Source organism: Manis javanica, chromosome 3 (assembly GCF_040802235.1).
Source record: "Manis javanica isolate MJ-LG chromosome 3, MJ_LKY, whole genome shotgun sequence".
NCBI lineage: Eukaryota > Metazoa > Chordata > Mammalia > Pholidota > Manidae > Manis > Manis javanica.
Window position 1 is genome coordinate 145,547,347 of NC_133158.1, and position 18,983 is coordinate 145,566,329.

Below are 18,983 nucleotides of genomic sequence, written 5' to 3' on the forward strand. Positions count from 1 at the left end.
GATTTTAAAAGGAGTGAAATCACATGGAATATGTCCAATAGATAATGGAGTAACAGACACTGCCTGGATTAAACCTCCTGTGTAGAAACAAAAATGAAAGACAGAGAGGAGAGAGGGTGGAGGGAAAGGAGAACTGTCAGAACAGCGGACACCAGACAATGAAGAATAATCCCTTAAGATGGGAGACAAGAGAGGAGAGCCCTAAGACTGGGACAGCCATCTTGAGTTTCTGCCCCTGGTGCATGGATAGAAAACCCAGGTGGAACCTAGTGGAATCTCCGAGGAGACCAGAAATGAGGAGATGGAACTGCAAGTGCTGGAGACCAAAGATACCTAAAGTTAGGAGGACAGAGTGCCAGAGATACTTTCTCCTTGTCCGTGCCTTGCTTATTTTCTAAGCAACAGGTTTTTTTAAAAAAAATTAATGCCTTGCACATTGATAGGCTATGTAAAAAATTCTAAAGTATCTTTTAAAAAAACTAATCATCTCTGAGTGTAACAAAATTGTAGGATATAAATTTTAGTATTCATAATATAATTGTAGTTCTCCATACTATCAATGGACAACTGGAAATCGAAGCTTTAAAAATCTGATATTTACAGTGGGTATCCCAAAACACAAAATGCTTAGGAATGAATCTAGCAAAATATATACAAGATATATATACAAAACTCTGATAAAAGAAGTCAAAGAACTGGAAATGGACAGTGATATATTGTTCATGGATGGAAGATTCAATAATGTTAAGATGTCAATTCTTTCCAAGTTGCTTTGTAAAGTCCACATAACCCTACTAAAAGCTGGGTTGTTTTTTTTGAAATCAGCAAGTTAGTTCTAAAATTTACATAAAAAGGGAAAAGAATTAGAGTATCTAAAACATCCTGAAAAAAGTTAGAGGACTCACTAACTGATTTCAAGACTTACTACAGAGCTACAATAATCATGGCAGTGTGATGCTGGCAAAAGGACAGATGGACAGATCAATGGGACAGAATAAACCTCCTCATATGTGGTCAATTAACATTTTACAAAGATACAAAGATAATTCAGTGGAAGGAAACTTATCTTTTCAACAAATGATACTGGGACAATCAGATATCCATATGCAAAGAAAGAACCTCAACCCATAATTCACACCGTATGTAAAAATGAGTTTAAAATGGGCCATTGAGCTATATGTAAAACCTAGTAATAATTCTATTAGAAAACACAGAAGTAAATCTGTGTTCTCTGGTTAAGCAAAAATTTCTTATATATAACAGTTAAAGCACAACACATAAAAGAAAAAAACTGATAAATTGGATTTCAACACATTAAATTTGTCTCTTCAAAAGAAAATGTTAAGTGAATTTAAACATGCCATAAAATGTAGAAAAAAATTTGCAAATCACATATCTGATAAAGAACTTTTATCCAAAATATACATAACTCTCAAAATTCATCAACTGGAAAGCAAATAACCCAATTTTTAAAAATGGAAAAGAGGATCTGTGATAGCAAATAAGCACACATGAGGAGATGGTCAACAACATTCACTATAAGGGATGTTCAGATTAAGATCCAGATGAGATACATCTACACACCCACCAGAATGACGAAAGTAAAACAGAAACCAGTAACACCAAGTACTGACAAGGATGTTGAACCACTGATTTCTCTTACATCGCTGTTAGGAACATAAAATGGTCCAGCCACTTTGGAAAACAATTTGCAGTTTCTCATAAAGTTAAACATTAAATTATCATATTATCTAGCAATCCCATACCTAGGTATTTACCCAAGTGGAACAAAAACTTAGGTCCACAAAAAAAAAAAAAAAAAAACACAAAGAATGTTGTGATGGTTTAATTCATAACTGACCAAACCTGGAAACATCCTACACATCCTTCAGTTAATTAACCCACAAAATGGAATACTCCTCAGTAATAAACAGGAATAAACTACTGATCCATGCAACAACATGGATAAATCTCAAAAGGAATATGCTAGTTCAAAGAAGCCAGACTCAAAAAGCTACATACTATATGATTCCATTTATAGTTGACCTTTGAACAACATGGGTTTTGAACAGCATGGGTCCACTTTATGTGGATTTTTTTCAATAAATGTATTAGAAAATTTCTTGGATATATGCAACAATTTGAAAAAATGTCATCTTTTCCATAGCTTACTTTCTTGTAAGAATATAGTATATAATACATCCAACACACAAAATATATTTTAATAAACTGTTTATATTATTGGGAATGCTTCTGGTCAAGAGTAGGCTATTGGTAGTTAAGTTTTTGGGGAGTCAAAAGTTAAACATGATTTTTGACTGTGCAGGGGGTCAGTGCCCATCACCTCCAGCTGTTTAAGGGTCAGTGTATAGAGTATATTGGAAAAGTCAAAGTGTAGGGACAAAAAATATATCGGTTATTTCCAGGAACTAGGATAGTTGGAGGGGTTCATGAAAAAGGGGAATGGGAAAATTTTGAGGGATGATTGAATTGTTCTACATCTTGATTCTAGGTACAGTTACACAATTGATGGCTTTTGTCAAAAACCAAAGAACTGTCACCAAAAAGGGTGTATTTTACTATACATAAAGCATTAAATTTTTTAAAAAACTGTTGGTTAGAAAATAAGCAAGGCATGGACAAGGTGAAAGTATTTATAAAGTAAGTATTAGTTTTGAATTTAGAATATATGTATATATAACACTTTGCATCAATAATACAAACAATTGCTTTAAATATGGGTATCAGATGGCGGAAGATACATCACAAAAGCATACAGATGATGAGTGACTGCATGGAAAGATGCTCAACCTCATCAGTCATCACAGGAATGCACATTAAAGTCAAATGAAACACTATACATTCAATGGAATGGAAAGCTGACAACACGAAGTGACGTCAAAGATGTGGGACAAACAGGACTTTTATACATTGCTTATAGAAACACAAAATGGCATGGCCACTTTGTAAAACAGTTTGGCAGTTTCTTATAACATTAAAACTATATAAATTATTTAACCAACCAATCCCATTCCTAACTATACAAGAGAAATAAAAAACATATGTTAACAGACTTGTATACAAACTGTTCTTGTAAATTTTACTCATAAAAACCATAAACTGTAATTAACCCACTGGTCCACAAACTGCTGAATGAATAAACACACTGGTCTAACCATACAATGGAATACAATTCAACAATAAAAAAGAAGTGATGTTCACAAAGAGGACAAATATGAAAAGTTTTACGCCAAGTAAAAGATACAGACACAGACGTCTACATACTGTGTGATACCATTTATGTGGCATTCTGAAAATAGCAAAACTTCAGTGACATAAAGCAGATTCTTGGTTGCTAAGGTGTGAGATGGGGAGAGAGAACTGACTTCAAGGAGTAATGTAAATGTTCTTTATAAAAAATTTTGATGAAAGGTACGCATTGTGTACATTTATCAAAACTCATAGAATTTCATTCTAAATATTGGGGAATTTATTATGTTTAATAAAACCTTTTCTATACCACTCCAAGGTTCTCTTCATGATTACAGACAGTCAGAAAATAAAGATAAGCCAAAAAAAATTTTAATGACCTTAAATCCCACCACCTAAGGAAAATAACCACTATTAGAATTTTGATATATATCACCCAGGAAACTTTTCAATGTAAATATTAGCTTTTAGTTTAAAATAGGATCAGATCCTTCACACTGATCAGGGGCCTCTCTTTCTTGAATTATAAAATAGATCACAAATTTTTCTGTTTCAATAGATAAATTGTATACATTAAAAAAGAAAAACAGACTATGTTATGATTCTCCTAGTTGTTAAGTGAACACCAAGAATTCCTACCCTATAATGCCTTTTTGTTGCCATTAGTTATTATAATATTTGCAGGATTTGTTTTTATTAACTAAATTTAATTCACAGGTCTTAAATTCTCTAAGGAACACATCTTTTCTAGGTTTGCTAAATAAAATGGAAAGAAATCTATTAAAAATTGAACAATATCTTAACTTTTATGGGATGACAAGACAACTAAAAAATAAACACTAAATAAACATTAATAAAATATTTTTTTGGAAGCAAGAGAGGATTATTTGTTGATTTGTTATCCTCAACTCTTTGTAAATTCAGGGGAAGACACTGTACTCACACACAAAAAGGGCTACTCTATTTAAACAGGTTTTTTTTTTTATTATTATTATGAAAGAAAAAAGAAACCCCAGGGTCTAAAATGTAATGAGTGATCCTATTAGTTCCACCAGACTAAAATCATACAGTCTACGTATGTGGTCTTTTCAGCCACATCTGCCATGAACCATTTTTACATCACAAAATGCAAAATACTGAGCACTGATTTACTAGATGAGACCTGGGAAAGTATTCATCATTTGATTTCTCCTGAAAAGAAAACTGGCTCATAGGAAAATAGGTGACAATTCTCTGCAGGGCATACTCAGAACTGACACATTTTAGAATCAAATCTTAATATAATCTGAGAAGCAAAGGGAAAACCATAATGAAGTAAAGGATTAAATACAATAGAAAAGCAAAAGAAATCTCAATCATAAGTTTCTTAAAATCCAAACATTTTGCTTGGCCAGAAAACAGGTGAATTACTTAAAGTAATATGTGAAAATGTATAAAAGTGCCTGCCACATAGTAGGTGCTCAATAAATGGTACTCTATTTTAAGTATTTATTAAATGCATTTTTATTAAGCATTTATGTACTGATTTTTCTTTTCTCCTTTTCAAAAACTCTCAGTTACACTGAAATGGAACTTTTTACTTACCACAAAATATATAGATAGAAGAGTTTTGAATTAATTATTTCTTTGACTTACCTGAAATCTACATTAATAACTTTTTGGTAACTTTCTTTACACAGTAGTATTTTATTCCTCACTAAAAAAACCAGACTTGTAATTTTCTTTATAGGAAAAGGTTGGCTATTACTCCAGAATTTTAATAGCTTAAATTAAGAACTACTAAAGGGCAATTAATTTTAAAAACCTCATAGCGTAATTCTATTTTAGATAAACTATTTGCAATAATCCTAAAATGACTGAAAAAGAAACTTCATACTTGATATATAAACAAACATCCAAATCTTATATACTTGTCAGTCTTTTGATAATGAAGTCTGGGGAAAAATAAATTCACAGACACCCAAGTGAATTGGCAACTGTAAGTGACAGAAGCCCTTCTAAATCCTCTGTTTACACTGGGGATTAACAGAGTACATTTTGAGTTGCAAACTGAACAGTCCATGGTCAAGGGAACCTGCTCCCTGTCAGCCTGCAGGGCATAAGGACAAAGCATGGTCCTGGTAGGAAGTGACCCGTAAACGTATTCCTACCCAGGATTTATACAAAGGCAGTCTGCCTCACAGAAACTCCATATGACCATTAACTGGCCTGCATGGCCTGCCAGGAGGCCTAATTACAGGTCTACAGAGTCCAATAACAAAAGCTGAAGGGCTTTAGCCTAGGGATGATCTGCTTTATACAGACTTGAGAGAGTCCATATAGAGGACCCAAAAGAAAGAGGTTTAATTTTAAAATTCTCCCCAGAGATCCAGCATTGTACTCGAGTCTAGAAAGGCCACATGCAACATACTTCAGCTAGGCTTAAACATACCACTCTCTCAAAATTAACATTCAACTACTGTCTGCTTAACATCTGCTCAAACATGGCAAGTTGCTGTGATACTGTTAGTCTCTAGCTGACAGCTTTCTTTTTACTAAATATTACTAGGAATAAATAATAGTCATTCAGGTATAATTGTAACTGATTTTTAAACAAGTAACTTAAAATTTTAAAAAGCAAATTACTTAATGATTCTCTTTAAGAGGCACTACTGTATCTTTTGGATTAATACAAAGCCAAAAATCATGTTCGTCATTAGAAACTAGAAGTTAAACTAACAGTATCCATTTGATTTTTGCATTAAAGCTACTAAATTTTATGTAGAATTTCTGAATTTGCAGAAATCATATTGCGTGAAAAAAGTTTTAAGCAATGTGCAAGTCAATTAAGCTATTTTATTCATCGGTTTCTTTTGAAAAACACTATCCTTAATTCTTGATAACTTCTTCTAACTGGTATAAGGAAGTTTGGCTCAGTGTCTCTTCTTTAATTACCTCATAAAGCCACTTCAGTGATGCCATAAAAAAACTACTTCTACTATCTAAGGTTTATAGAATACTCAGTTATGTGTAAGCTGCTGTTCTGAACACTTTATTCTATACATTTTGTTCTCATAAAAACTCTAAAGGTACATATTATTATTCCCATTTCATAAATGAAAAAACTTAGGTTCAGCAAGTTTTAAGAACTTTCCCATAGCACTGAACAATGGAGTTGGAAATGGCAGGCCATCTGACTTGAGAACTTAACCACCATAGTAATATTGCTTTCTATACTAATTGTAAACATTCACTGAATACTTACCATGTATCAGGTACTGTTCCAAATGTTTTACAAATATTAACACATTTAAACTCCATAACAACCCCATGAGTTTTAATAATTAATTAAAATTACTATTAATATCTTCATTTTATAGATGAGGAAACTAAAGGAGAGTAAAGGGGAAAAGATCTGGCCAAGCTCACAAAATTAGTGAAGCCAGATAGAAAACAAACACACAATTAAGCAGAAGCTTACATGATAAAATAACTGGTTTGAAAACTGTTTATTTATATGAAACAAAAATTAACTTTTCAATCACTTGGTCTGTATTTTAGGTTTGCCCTAAAAGTCAGTGTATCTCATGGAGCCATAGACCAGTGGCCAGAAACCTACAGAGCAAAACCTCTGTCAACTTTAAATCAGGGTAGCAGAATGGCTTTCTATGCTCCCTAGAAATAGTACAACATAGTCATGGCAATCTCATTTACAAATTCTCAGAATCACAAATACTTAAAGCTAGACTATACTTCAGGGAAGTATTGACACTTCCAAGTTCACATGGCTATGAAGAGAAAAGGCCAGGACTTGGTTTCTAGATACTTAATAGGAAATGAATAAAATAAAATCTAAGTTTAACATGTTGCAGAAGAACAGGAATAGAGTGAGGCACTTATGGTCAAGCATATTCCTAAGCACAGCTTCTTACCTGTATATAGTATGTATGTGTATGTACCTCATCTGTATTTTACAATTCTTAACTAGCTTCTATTTTAGCAAGGGTCACTGAAATATGTGTTCCTAGTTAGCTTGAAGACAAAAATATTGGTGATCATAAAACATTACCCTAGATATTTCAAAGTTATCAGAAACTTAGTTATTATTAAGCATTCTAATAGTTAAGGAAAAGAACATTCATTTTTGTCTGAAACTTGAATCCTTTTCTATTATCAATTAGAAAAACTCATTTCAGAATCAAAGGCTTGCTTAAGGATAGAAATTATTTTATTGTGAGGTAATTGTAGCATTATGCATAAGAGAACAAGGTATGTACTTGGTAATATTTTCTATCAACCTTCTTTCTGCCCAACATAATTCACGGATTTACCATATGGATAGAAATAGCTGAAGAGTCAGAAATCATTGGATTTGAGACCTGGTTTTGCAACTTATTAACTATATGATCTTCTATAAATTGTTTAAGCTTTCAGGATATTTGTAAAATGGAGTTAATTAGCTCTCCATGCTGTGGTGTGAGTCAAATGATAAAAGATTTATGAAAGTGCTTTGAAACTATAAAGCACAACACAAAGGGTGGTAGATATTACTCAGAAAAGGGTGGTAGATATTACCAGAGGTTTTATGATAAAGGTGATTTACCATATGTGCACTAAAAGAAATGTCCATTTCTTATAACATCAGAGATATAATTCTAAAGCTTGCACGTGTCAATATTTCTATTAGAAGTAAAACATTAAGGAGATTTTAGAGAAAACTGTCTTTAGAGAAAAATGTTTTATTTTTTCATGCTGGTGAAAAACATGTATGTTTTGGAAAAATCTCTCCTCTAAATTCTTTTTTGGACCTATGAACACACTTGGCACAAGATGATAATGTGTTCTGTGGAAAACCCAAGTAAAATTTGGAATGTTGCTAACAAAATCAAAAACAGTGAGAGCAACAGTGATGGAGATAAGTCTTTAGGTAAACTCATTATCTTCTTTCTTCCTTATGTGTGATAGTCATGTTTCATTACCTTTTCTGTCATGCACTACCTTACAGTCTAAGATTAAAAACTCAGATTATTGTCATATGTCTTCAACTTTTGAAGCCATGGAAATCATTAGTATATTTATTTTAAAAATCCAACAAACAGTGGTTAAAATGAGCACATCGGCATTTAAAAGTTTAATTTTAAGTTATCTAGGTAATTTGTTTCTCCACAATGATTTACTGACCCATGATTAATAGCTGGAGTCCTATTTTGTATAGTTCCACTCACTCTCGGTGCTGTTAAGACTGCTGGGAAAGATGTAAAAGTATTAGATATGGTTCCTGACCTTCAGATGTTTACTATAATTCATTGGGAAAATAAGTCCAACACTCACAAAACAATTACATATTAATATCAACAGTCTGTGAATATCAGCATAAATGGTGTGAACAAAAAAGGACAAAAAGAATTCAAAGGAGAAGAGGATTATGTGCTGGAATGGTCAGATGGGTGGAAATTTTGAAAGCGTCTTGAAGTGTTTGGAGAGGGGAAGAGGGAGAAGGAAAGCTAATAATACTAATCATCATCACAACTGCTGAATGTTCTAAATATATTTTAATTCCAAACCAATAACATTGTTAACATTCCTTAATAAGTCAATAACAAAGCAATGGTTATATATAAAACTTTCTTCTAGGACCCACAGAGTAAAAGACTAATTCAAATTAGCAGGATTTCTATATATGAACCCTATCTACTAGGTTATGTCAAATATAAGACTGAAATAAACCCTGTCTCTAATAAATTCTAAGAACCTAACATACAGCCTTAAGACTTTCCCCATACCTAATTTTAAGGCCCCCAAAGCAAGGGTGTTTTCCCTGGGAAGTCAAGTAAACTCTGGTGTTACAGAATGGGTGCTAGTTCAACCTTAGGACTAGGCTAGACTTTAACTGCAAGCCTTCCAGACTGAGCTCAAGTTCCTTTCATTCTTCCCTCCTTAATTTTGCTTGTTTACTCTTAATAATACAATGAACAGCTTGACTACATCACTGAAATGGAGATCTAAAACCTTGACAGAAAGTTCTACATTTGCCTGTGCACTTCTCTATCCATTCATCTGCTTCCTTTCTCCTAGGTCACCAGTTCTCATGAAAAGCAGTACTGGATGTTTTTCAAAGGGATGTAGTATGTTACATCATGTATTCATGGAACTAGCATCAAAAAGCAACGTCTGGTAAAAATGGTGGCAATGAAGAGTAGCACAGTCCATTTGTAAAGCAATTCAGCAAAAATGTATAAAAATAAAAGGTCTCTAAAAACTAAAAGCCTCCAACTTCATAAACTCATTTCTATAGTAATCAGTCCCAAGAAAATAATCTAAAATGTGGGAAGAGCAGGTTGTAACAAATGTGCATCACAGTATTACTGACAAGAAGGAAAAGATGGAAAAAACAAATGTTCAATAAGGAGAAAATTATTAAATAAATAGTGCTGTATCTAGCTAAGGTTCATCATTTGCTTACCCAGGCCTACAGAATCTTTCTAATTTGAAAGTTGTCATAATACCTTACATGTTTCTCAAATTAACAGAACCCAGTTCTTTAATTTGACATTCTATGTAATTTAGAATGATGTTAAAATATAAGAGGTTATAGCTGGGCATGATATAAGCAAGTTATATTGTACAGTTTGGTCTGTCAGAGCTATTTTAAACTAAGCTTCAAAGTAATATTAAAAGATAAAACTGTATAAAACTATGAAAGGCAATTTTGCATAGCTGTGTTAATAGAAATAAATATTTTCTGAACCAAGCAACTGTAAATATTTTCCTTTAAAACAAGAGTTTGTCAGTACTCAAATAGGGAACTGGAAATATTTTTTCAAAGCAAAATGTCACTGAAGAATGAATGTATATTATGCAATGATAGAGAATCATATTAACTAGTTTTATCCTATAGTATAAATTATATAATAAAATATTTATATATTAAATATTTATGCATATTTGTAAATATAAATTTAAAAGCATATTTATATTGTAGATAAATACTTATACATTTATATATATTTAATGCATATTTACAAATATATAGCTACATATAAATAAATATATTTATCCTACCATATAAATATATATTTTTTATCCTATAAAAATAGCATAGTATACACTATATGAAAAACCTATAGCAAAATATGAAAAACCCAATAGCAAGCAAAATTTTAATACATCACATTTTCTACATAATCAAAGATAAAATGAGTTAGATTAATGCACAAAATATGTGTCCATTTAAAGTAATATGGAAGGGTATGGAGACTCAGTCAAAATATTTATCAATTTTTATCCCTATATAGCAAGTTACTTCTGTTATTTATTAAGTTTGTATGTCATTTATACTGGCATTACCAATCTTTAGAATGTGGACACTTTGGGTGAAAATACAAGAAGCTAATGCAAGAAATCCCTGAATCAACATGCATGTATGTATTTTTTCAACTGATGAATACTAAAAATATTGCTACTATCATTTAGTTATCTGAAATTACTTTTGATGTTAAAAAAGAATTTTCATTTTCCAATTGGAAATTATGAACTCTTTACAGATCTTTAAATAAACAAATTTCAGAAATAAATTTGGTGATATTCTACCCCATCTCATGTTTAAACTTGGCAATTTTTTATTTGAATAAGTTGCATACAATTTGAAGAGCATTAAGAGTCACTACTGAGAAGAGATAACATGGAACTTTTATGCTTTTAAAAAGTTAAAGTAATGTCTATATGGCTCTGGGTACTATGTCTAAAGTCAAAGTTATAACATTATTGTACTATTGCATTCTCATTATTGAGAAATAAAACATACAGTGTTTTTTTAAACATACAGTATTTTAAGATTAGTCCAACAAAAGAGTTCAATGAGTTAGTCCAATGTAATTGGAGGAATTATTAAATGACATTTATCTCAGTCCTTATGTACTTATGAAAACCTTGATCTAAAATATACAACTTATATACAATTTATATCATAATAGATCATAGTCTTAAACATAAAATGTAGAAAATCTAATGTGCCACCAAAAGCAGAGTCCATAAAAGAAAGAAGTCAATAAATCAGATACATCAAAATTAAAACTAAAATTGAAGCCAATTTTAGAAGTACAAAGGTACATAATGACATTTCAGCATTATATTGTAGCAATAAACATTTCAGGTAAAATATGGCATATATATAATCTAGATCTCATAAATTTATGATATATGAAAATAGGTGTTTCTCTCTTTGATTCACCTGCAAGTATGCTAGGATTTATTTAGCACTTTTTCATTTAAATAAAGTTAATTATTAACACTTACCAGCAGCTTCAAGAACCAGCTGTAGTCTGGCTTTGGCCTGTTCCGCTGGTGGCTAAAAATCAATCATAAAAGATATTTACAGGTCAGTTATAATAGTTGGAGCTTGAAATTAATGCATTGTTATGTATCAGAAAATTTAGAGAACTTAATCATAATTAGTATTAATATTCATCCATACCTTAACAAAATTCCACCACAGCAGCTCCACAGAGCAATCTACTCTCACCTTGGAAGTCAAATCACACTTTTCATTATGCAAGAATGAAGTTTTCTTTTTTTTTTTAAACTGGTAAAACTTTTGTATAGTACCCAAAATATACCTATCAGCAATAGCCAAAATAAATGCAATTTAATAATGAAGCAAAACCCACATATTTAACAACATAGTCTCAAGTTGTATTATTTCTTTGCATATAAAAACATGCAAAGTGACCTATTAGAATTTAAACAGCAACCTGAAGTCCAATACCTCAGCTAACTCTTACCCTAAAACCAAGTACTTCTAGCTTTCCTAACTTTATGAAAGGTGATTGTGATAAAGGACACAAATATGAGTAGTGCTTTCAGTTCTTACTATAGTTTTAAAATTATTCTCTTAGTGAACCTTGATTTATTTCGGTTGAAATACTGAACCTAATCTACTTTCCTAACAGTGACCTTATGCTGAGACTTTTGAATAATGTGTTAACAGTATCCAAACTATAATATGGACTGTATCATGATTTTTATGAAAGGCCTGTTTTTTAAAACTTACGAAAGTTTTTAACACTTAAGACTTCACAATACATTTATAAAGATGGAAGCAGGTGACTAAATAACTTCATGTTAATATATGATATCATCATTTGAAAATTAATATTTTACATGATATTTTTGAATTTTGCTACTTGTGAAAGAAACAGCTTGAATGAAAATAATGAGATAATTGAATATAGAAAGAAGAGGTTGTGCTCAGAAAATTTTAAGAATTTTTTTATTGATGTATAGTTGATATACAATCTTACATTGGTTTCAAGTATACAACACAGTGGTTCAACAGTTACCCACATTTTTAAATCCTCACCCCAACTAGTACAGTTACTAGCTGTCACCCTGTGACCAATTTATATCACAATTGAGAGTTTTGTGCCCTCTTATCCCCCTTACCTTCCCCTCCAGCATGGTAACCACCAGTCACTTCTCAGTGTCTCTGAGTCTACCGCTGTTTTGTTAATTTTGTTTTGTTTTTAAATTCCACAAGTAAGTGAACTCATATGGTAAGAATCTGAATAATGCTTCTGAATAAACTGTAAGAAACAGGGTGGGAGAGTGGTCCATGGAAGGCGAGATGGCAAGTGTCTTTTATATACTGTCAGTTGCTTTTGTGCTCAATTCAACAACAACAGAGTTAATTATTTGTGGCAGGAAACTTAGGGCTAGCAAAGCCTAAAATATTTACTATCTGGGCCTCTAAAGAAAAGTTTGCATATCCCTGTTGAGATAGGCATCAGTGGGTTTAGACAAGAGTAGAGTGAGGGCCTCCAGAAGCAGAACAGGATAATTATGGTCAGAACAATGTAGCAATGTGCAAAGAAATTCCTACCAAAACTCCTGTGTTAAACATTAGGCAAAGTTAGAGTCACACAAATTCTTTAGGATAGAAATACCAAATTAGGAATATAGGCAATCTTCAGTGGGATTGGTTAAAACAAAAGACAGCACTCAGGTGGGAACCAGTGAAGAAATAGGCAACTCAGTTTAAAATAAAATATAAACCCCTAGACAAAGCTGAGCCATGGACTCTCTTGCCTCACCACCCCCCGCATGTGTCGGGAGCTCTGTCCTCTTGCTTTACCTCTAAATAAAAGCCTCTCTCTCCCCTGCTTGCCTACCTTGAGCGTTTGCGAAGTTCATTCTTTGACTCTGTGAACAAGAACCCTGGCATCACTGCCATAGAAGATAGAGACGCTTTGAAGAGTTTGAAATACTCAGGTGATGAGATGAGGTCTGTAATTTGATAAATCATTCTAGCAATATACTTGAGGATGAACTGAAAGGAATGTGACTGAAGAAATGTAGCTCAGTTAGGGAACGATTAAAGAATTCCAGGTGAAAGACATGAGGGTCTGAGGTGGAGCAGTAGCAGTTAAGGTTAGATAGGAAGAACTAGATTTGAGAAATACTTAACTGGTAACATGAAAGGACTGACTGGATATGAGAGAAGAAGCTGACAAACTACAAAAAAGTGCTTCATGTTTGTAGAGAAAATGTATATGAACGTGCTTTATAAAGGTATCAAAAATATATGACATCAAATTAAAATATCACAGCAAAATATCTGTGTCATTTACCAAGTATAATCTAACAGTCATGAACTAAACTACCTATAAGGACGAAGCAGTTACTACAAACATTTATGATTATGATAAAAGGCAAATGACATTAGAGATCAGTACCAAGGAGCATAGTGTGTGCTGTGCATAACTGTGGAGCATGAGCCACAGCTAAAGGAAAGGGCTAATACTCAGCACCAAGTGTTATGCAGAAATGCAAGCCCATGGTCACGAAATTTCTTGATTTTTCATGAGTCATTAAATTATCACAGAGATCAATATTGTGTGGAACAAACAGTACTTCTAAGAGCCAGGTTCAATTCTAAAACTCTGCCATCTACTTAATACAGTGGAAATGTGATACTTTGTGCAATATAATGTAACTAGAATAGCATGAAGGAAATGTTATCCTGACTAGCAGGCTCCAAACAAGCTAAGAATTATGAAGCATACATTTTATAGTGCCCTAGTAAACAGTGTCCTTTGAAAGAAATATGCTAGACACTTTATTGATTAAAATATTTCATGGGAAAGTTTTATGTATTTCATAAGGAAAGATTATTTTTAACAACTAAGAACTTAAGATACAGAAAAATATACAAAATAATTGGATGGGAGTACCCACATCCAATAAAATATTAACAATATTGCTAAATTCTCCTACCCCACAAAATCCCTCTCCATAGCAGCTCCCTCTTTCCCTTATTTACAATCACTACTTTGAAAGTAGTTGTGATTATCATTCCTAAGGAGAGATTCTTGATGGTTGATGTTTATTATAAATACCTGTTATGATACTTCTATTTTCAATAATTCCTCTAACCATCTATAATACAGGATTCATTTTTCAACAATAAAGAAAACCAGAGATTAAGAGTTTAGTAAATTGCCTCAACTAATAAATGATAGACTGAAATTAAGACCATCTAACTCCAAATCTCAGGATTCGCTAAGTCACTAAGATATGAAATCAAAGTAGTTAACTCCATAGATATAAAAGCATGAAAATAAGTTTTTTATTCTGTTCAAAAAAGAAAAATCTGTCAAGATAACATGTTCCAGCAAATGAAATATGATTCCATTCAAAGTACATTTGCCTATACAAATATAACTTGCTAAATTTTATTTGTGAAATAGTGATAAATGTCAACTGTGGGGATACATATATTATTGTTCAGACTTTTAAAAGAAATTTATATTGTATAAATGTTCTTAGAAGTATTTAAGATTTATTTTCAAGCAATAGATTCATTTCTCAAGCATTTTTCTTGGATAGTATTTAGACACAAATGTTCTCTGTTTCTGTTCATCTGCAAATATTTTTTTTACCCCGACTGATGAATAATTTGAATGGATATGGGATTCTTGGCTGCAGTCTTTTTCTATAAGTCACTTGCCCTTCAAATCCTTCTGAAGGGCCTTGAGTTTGTCCCAGAAGAGGGAAAGCAACATAACAGGTCTCTTGGCTGAAACCCTCCAGGTCCCACTGCCTGTTTACAAAAGTAGCTTTCTGGCTTAGAAAAGATAGATCAGTTGGAGCTGGGAATTGACTTATGTTGTCATCATTCTGGTTGCTACATATAGTTACTTTTTAAGAAAATATTAAGAAAAAAGACAGAAGAGAATATGGAATTAAAAGAACATTTACACTAATCATTTTTAGATAGGTATCATCATACTAGCTGGCTTAGACTGAAAATACCTTTGATTCTTGGGGATTGAGTGCCAAAATTTATAATGCTTTAGCTATTTCAGACTGTATTAGCCTCTAGGGATTAGTATGAATTTCATCTAAAATTGGTAAATGGTACTAATATTATTAAAACAGAAATAAACTTATTCAATAAATTAAAAAATACCAAATACAAATGCAAGGAATACAGCAATTTCTCAATACAAGAATTATATATGAGGATATATTTAAGAACACAATGTCACAATTAAATTGTGTGAAGCAAACTTACGGAGAAAAAAATTGTATTCCATCAAAAAATAATATTCCTTGCATCAAAATCAGTAATGTATAATTAGATAAACAAATATCACCAAAACTGAATTATAGAGGATATATTGTTCCCTTGCAAAAAAATTTTTAAGCAGTGACATTAATATAACAGAATAGTTGAACTTTTACTATAAGCTTTTAAAAGCTGTATTGAAGTTAAAACATAATTATGTTATCCAAAAAATAAAATTAGTACAGATACTGTACCCTAATTTTAACTCACTTAAAGAAAACTGTAGTTCTGCTAGAAATCCTTTTATACAGGGCTTAAAATTTCTAAATTAATAGGAGTCTTTTTAATTCTAAATTAAATTCTTATAGTGCTTGTAATTTCTAAATTAGCCAGGGAGTTGGTAGTCTTTCTATTGCTATGGGTTCTCTGCTCCTTCTTATCCCCTTGGTACTCAGGAATACCTACTTAACTCCATTTGTAAGCCCTAGTTTTAGAGAACAGTATCCACTTTTTTAAGAAAAAGTAAAAGCTCTTAAGATGAAAGCAACAGATAGGTCAGTCTCCTGATGGATTGGAGAAGTGACCATCTTCAATGTCTAGACTTTTTCCTTTGAATTTAGATTTACTCTTCAGTCCAATCCCCTCAGTCCCTTATAAATAGATTGCATGTCTAGACTCAAAATACTACCAAAGCTAATTTTCAAAACTAGCACAATCCTCTGAGTTATGACCATATAAAAAAAGAAAAGAAAAGTTTATATATATGTACATAACTTTTTACACTAAACTATTTGCTAACCCTTCTCTTTTTCATTCACATTCAGTTCCCTGAACCCCTGACCACCACTATGTAAATTCTGGAAGTTGATGCAGCTATTGGCATTCCACCTGCCCACAACAGTTTCACGTTGTTAGGGACTGGGAAGTAGAAAGTCTCAGACAACGACTAGTGTGGCTAAGCTAGTGTGGCTAAAACTTGGAAACAAAATTAAACTAGCACTATTTCACAAATCAAAATTAGGACTGGATTACATGATTTTCAGTTATTACTCTCAATTTCATATTATCATATGCTCTCTTTATACTCAATATATATATACTGAGTATATATATATATACACACACACACACAGAAGACTGGGAAGAAGGCAGAGTTGGAAGCACCAGGAACCTGTCTCTCCACCTAGACAATAACTGCCTTGGCAAAATCTGTCTGATATAACTATTTTGGAACTCTGAATTCCGTTGAGGCTTGCAATTACCAGGGGAAGACTTGGCAGTAAATTGTGGTTAATTTTGGTCAATTTCAGCTATTAGTATGTTAGCAGCTACCCATCTACCCCTAGCCATGTGGCAGCAACTGTGTGTGTATGACCTGTCTGGCGTGGCTTGCATACAGCACAAGTGTTGGCAAGGATGTGGAGAAATTAGAACATTTCTGTACTGTTGGGGGGAATAAAAATGGTATAACAGTTGTGGACAACAGCACAGCAGTTCCTCAAAAAATATGAAAAGTAGAATTACCATGCAATCCAGCAATTCCACATCTGGTTATATACCTGAAAGAATTGAAAGCAGGGTCTTGAAGAGATATTTGTACACCCATGTTCACAGCAGTGTTATTCACAATAGCTAAAACATGGAAGCAACCCAAGCGTCCACTGACAAATGAATGGATAAGCAAAATGTGGTATATACCAACAATGGATTATTATTCAGCCTTACAAAGGAAGGAAACTCAACAATATACTACAAATATGGGAAATTCAACAATATGCTACAATAATGGATGAACCTTGATGACATTGTGCCAAATAAACAAGTCATTAAAAGACAGATACTGTATGATTCCACTTATATAAGGTTCTTAGAGTAGTCAATATCATAAGGACAGAAAAGTAAAATGCTGGCTGTCAGGGGATGGGAGAATGGGGGTTATTGTTTAATGGGTATAGAATTTCAGTTTTACAAGAGGAAAAGAGTTATGGGGCTGTATAGTGGTGATGGTTGCACAACAATGTGAATGTATTTAATATCACTGAACTGTGCACTTAAAAGTGGCTCAGATGTCCGGAGCTGGCACTGAAGACCCAAATCATCCTTGGTGAAGGTGCCATTTACAAAGGGAAAGAAAAAAAAATTGGCTCAGATGGTAAATTTTAAGTTGTATATTTTACCACAATAAAAACTAAATTGAAAAAAACATACATACGGTAACCTTTACCCTATTTATATGAATTGGATTATTGAAACCTAAGAATATACATAGATGAAGTATTTCAGATCTTGTAGACAAACAATGTTAAGAGTACTTACTACTAAGCCTCTACAGAGTCTTGCCTTTATGTTCAATTGTTCAAAATTCATTACCTTCATTTGTTCAAAGCTTTTATGGACCACTTCTTTTGTATAAGGTACTATGCTACAACTTACGGATAAAAACATGAACAGAAACAGTTTCTGATTTTGAGGATCTTATAATGATTAGAAAATAAGAAAGGAAACCACTTCACTAAAAGTGTATATTATGCCAACATGTGTGTTATTGAGGTATAATGGAACTATAATAAATTGGACTCATGTAAAGTGCACAATTTGATAGGTTTTGACATATAGCTACAAAGACATCACTACTGTTAAGATAATAAACATATCAATTACACAAAAATTTTCCATATGTCCCTCTTTAATTCTTCCATGTCCCATTGTTCCTCCACTCTGCACTGCACTTTCCAGTCCCAGAACAACCACTGGTCTGCTTTCTATTACTATACATTACTTCACATTTTCTAGTATTTTATACAGATGGAATCATAAGTATTCTTTTCTTGTCTCACTTTTAAACAGCACGATTATTTTGAAATTCATCTACATTGTTGTGTATATCAATACTCATTCCTCTTAACTGCTGAGTAGTATTCCATTGTAAGGATACACAAAACATTTCTTTATGCATTCACCTGTCAATAACTATTCAAATTATTTCTAGTTTTTGGCTATTATTTAATAATACTATAAACACTTAGGTACAAATTCTTTGTATAAATATGTGCTTTCATATCTCTTGGGGAAATACTGTTGGGATGGCTAAGTCATATGGGAAATATATGTCCAACTTTTTAAGAAAATTACCAAAGGTTTCCACAGTGGTTTTACATTCCCCCAGCAGTGTATAAGAATTCCAGTTGGTCCACATCTTATTCATGGCTTAGTACACTCAATCTTTTTA

At 32.5% G+C, this 18,983-nt stretch overlaps 1 protein-coding gene across 1 annotated transcript in view; it reads right to left on the reverse strand.

Moving 5' to 3' along the window:
- The window catches only part of RSRC1 (arginine and serine rich coiled-coil 1), a 441,266-nt gene that overhangs the window by 154,612 nt on the left and 267,671 nt on the right, over positions 1 to 18,983 (reverse strand). The window contains exon 9 of the mRNA XM_036997926.2: positions 11,485 to 11,536. Coding sequence (XP_036853821.1) covers positions 11,485 to 11,536 — 52 coding nt within the window. The remainder of the gene's footprint in view (positions 1 to 11,484; positions 11,537 to 18,983) is intronic.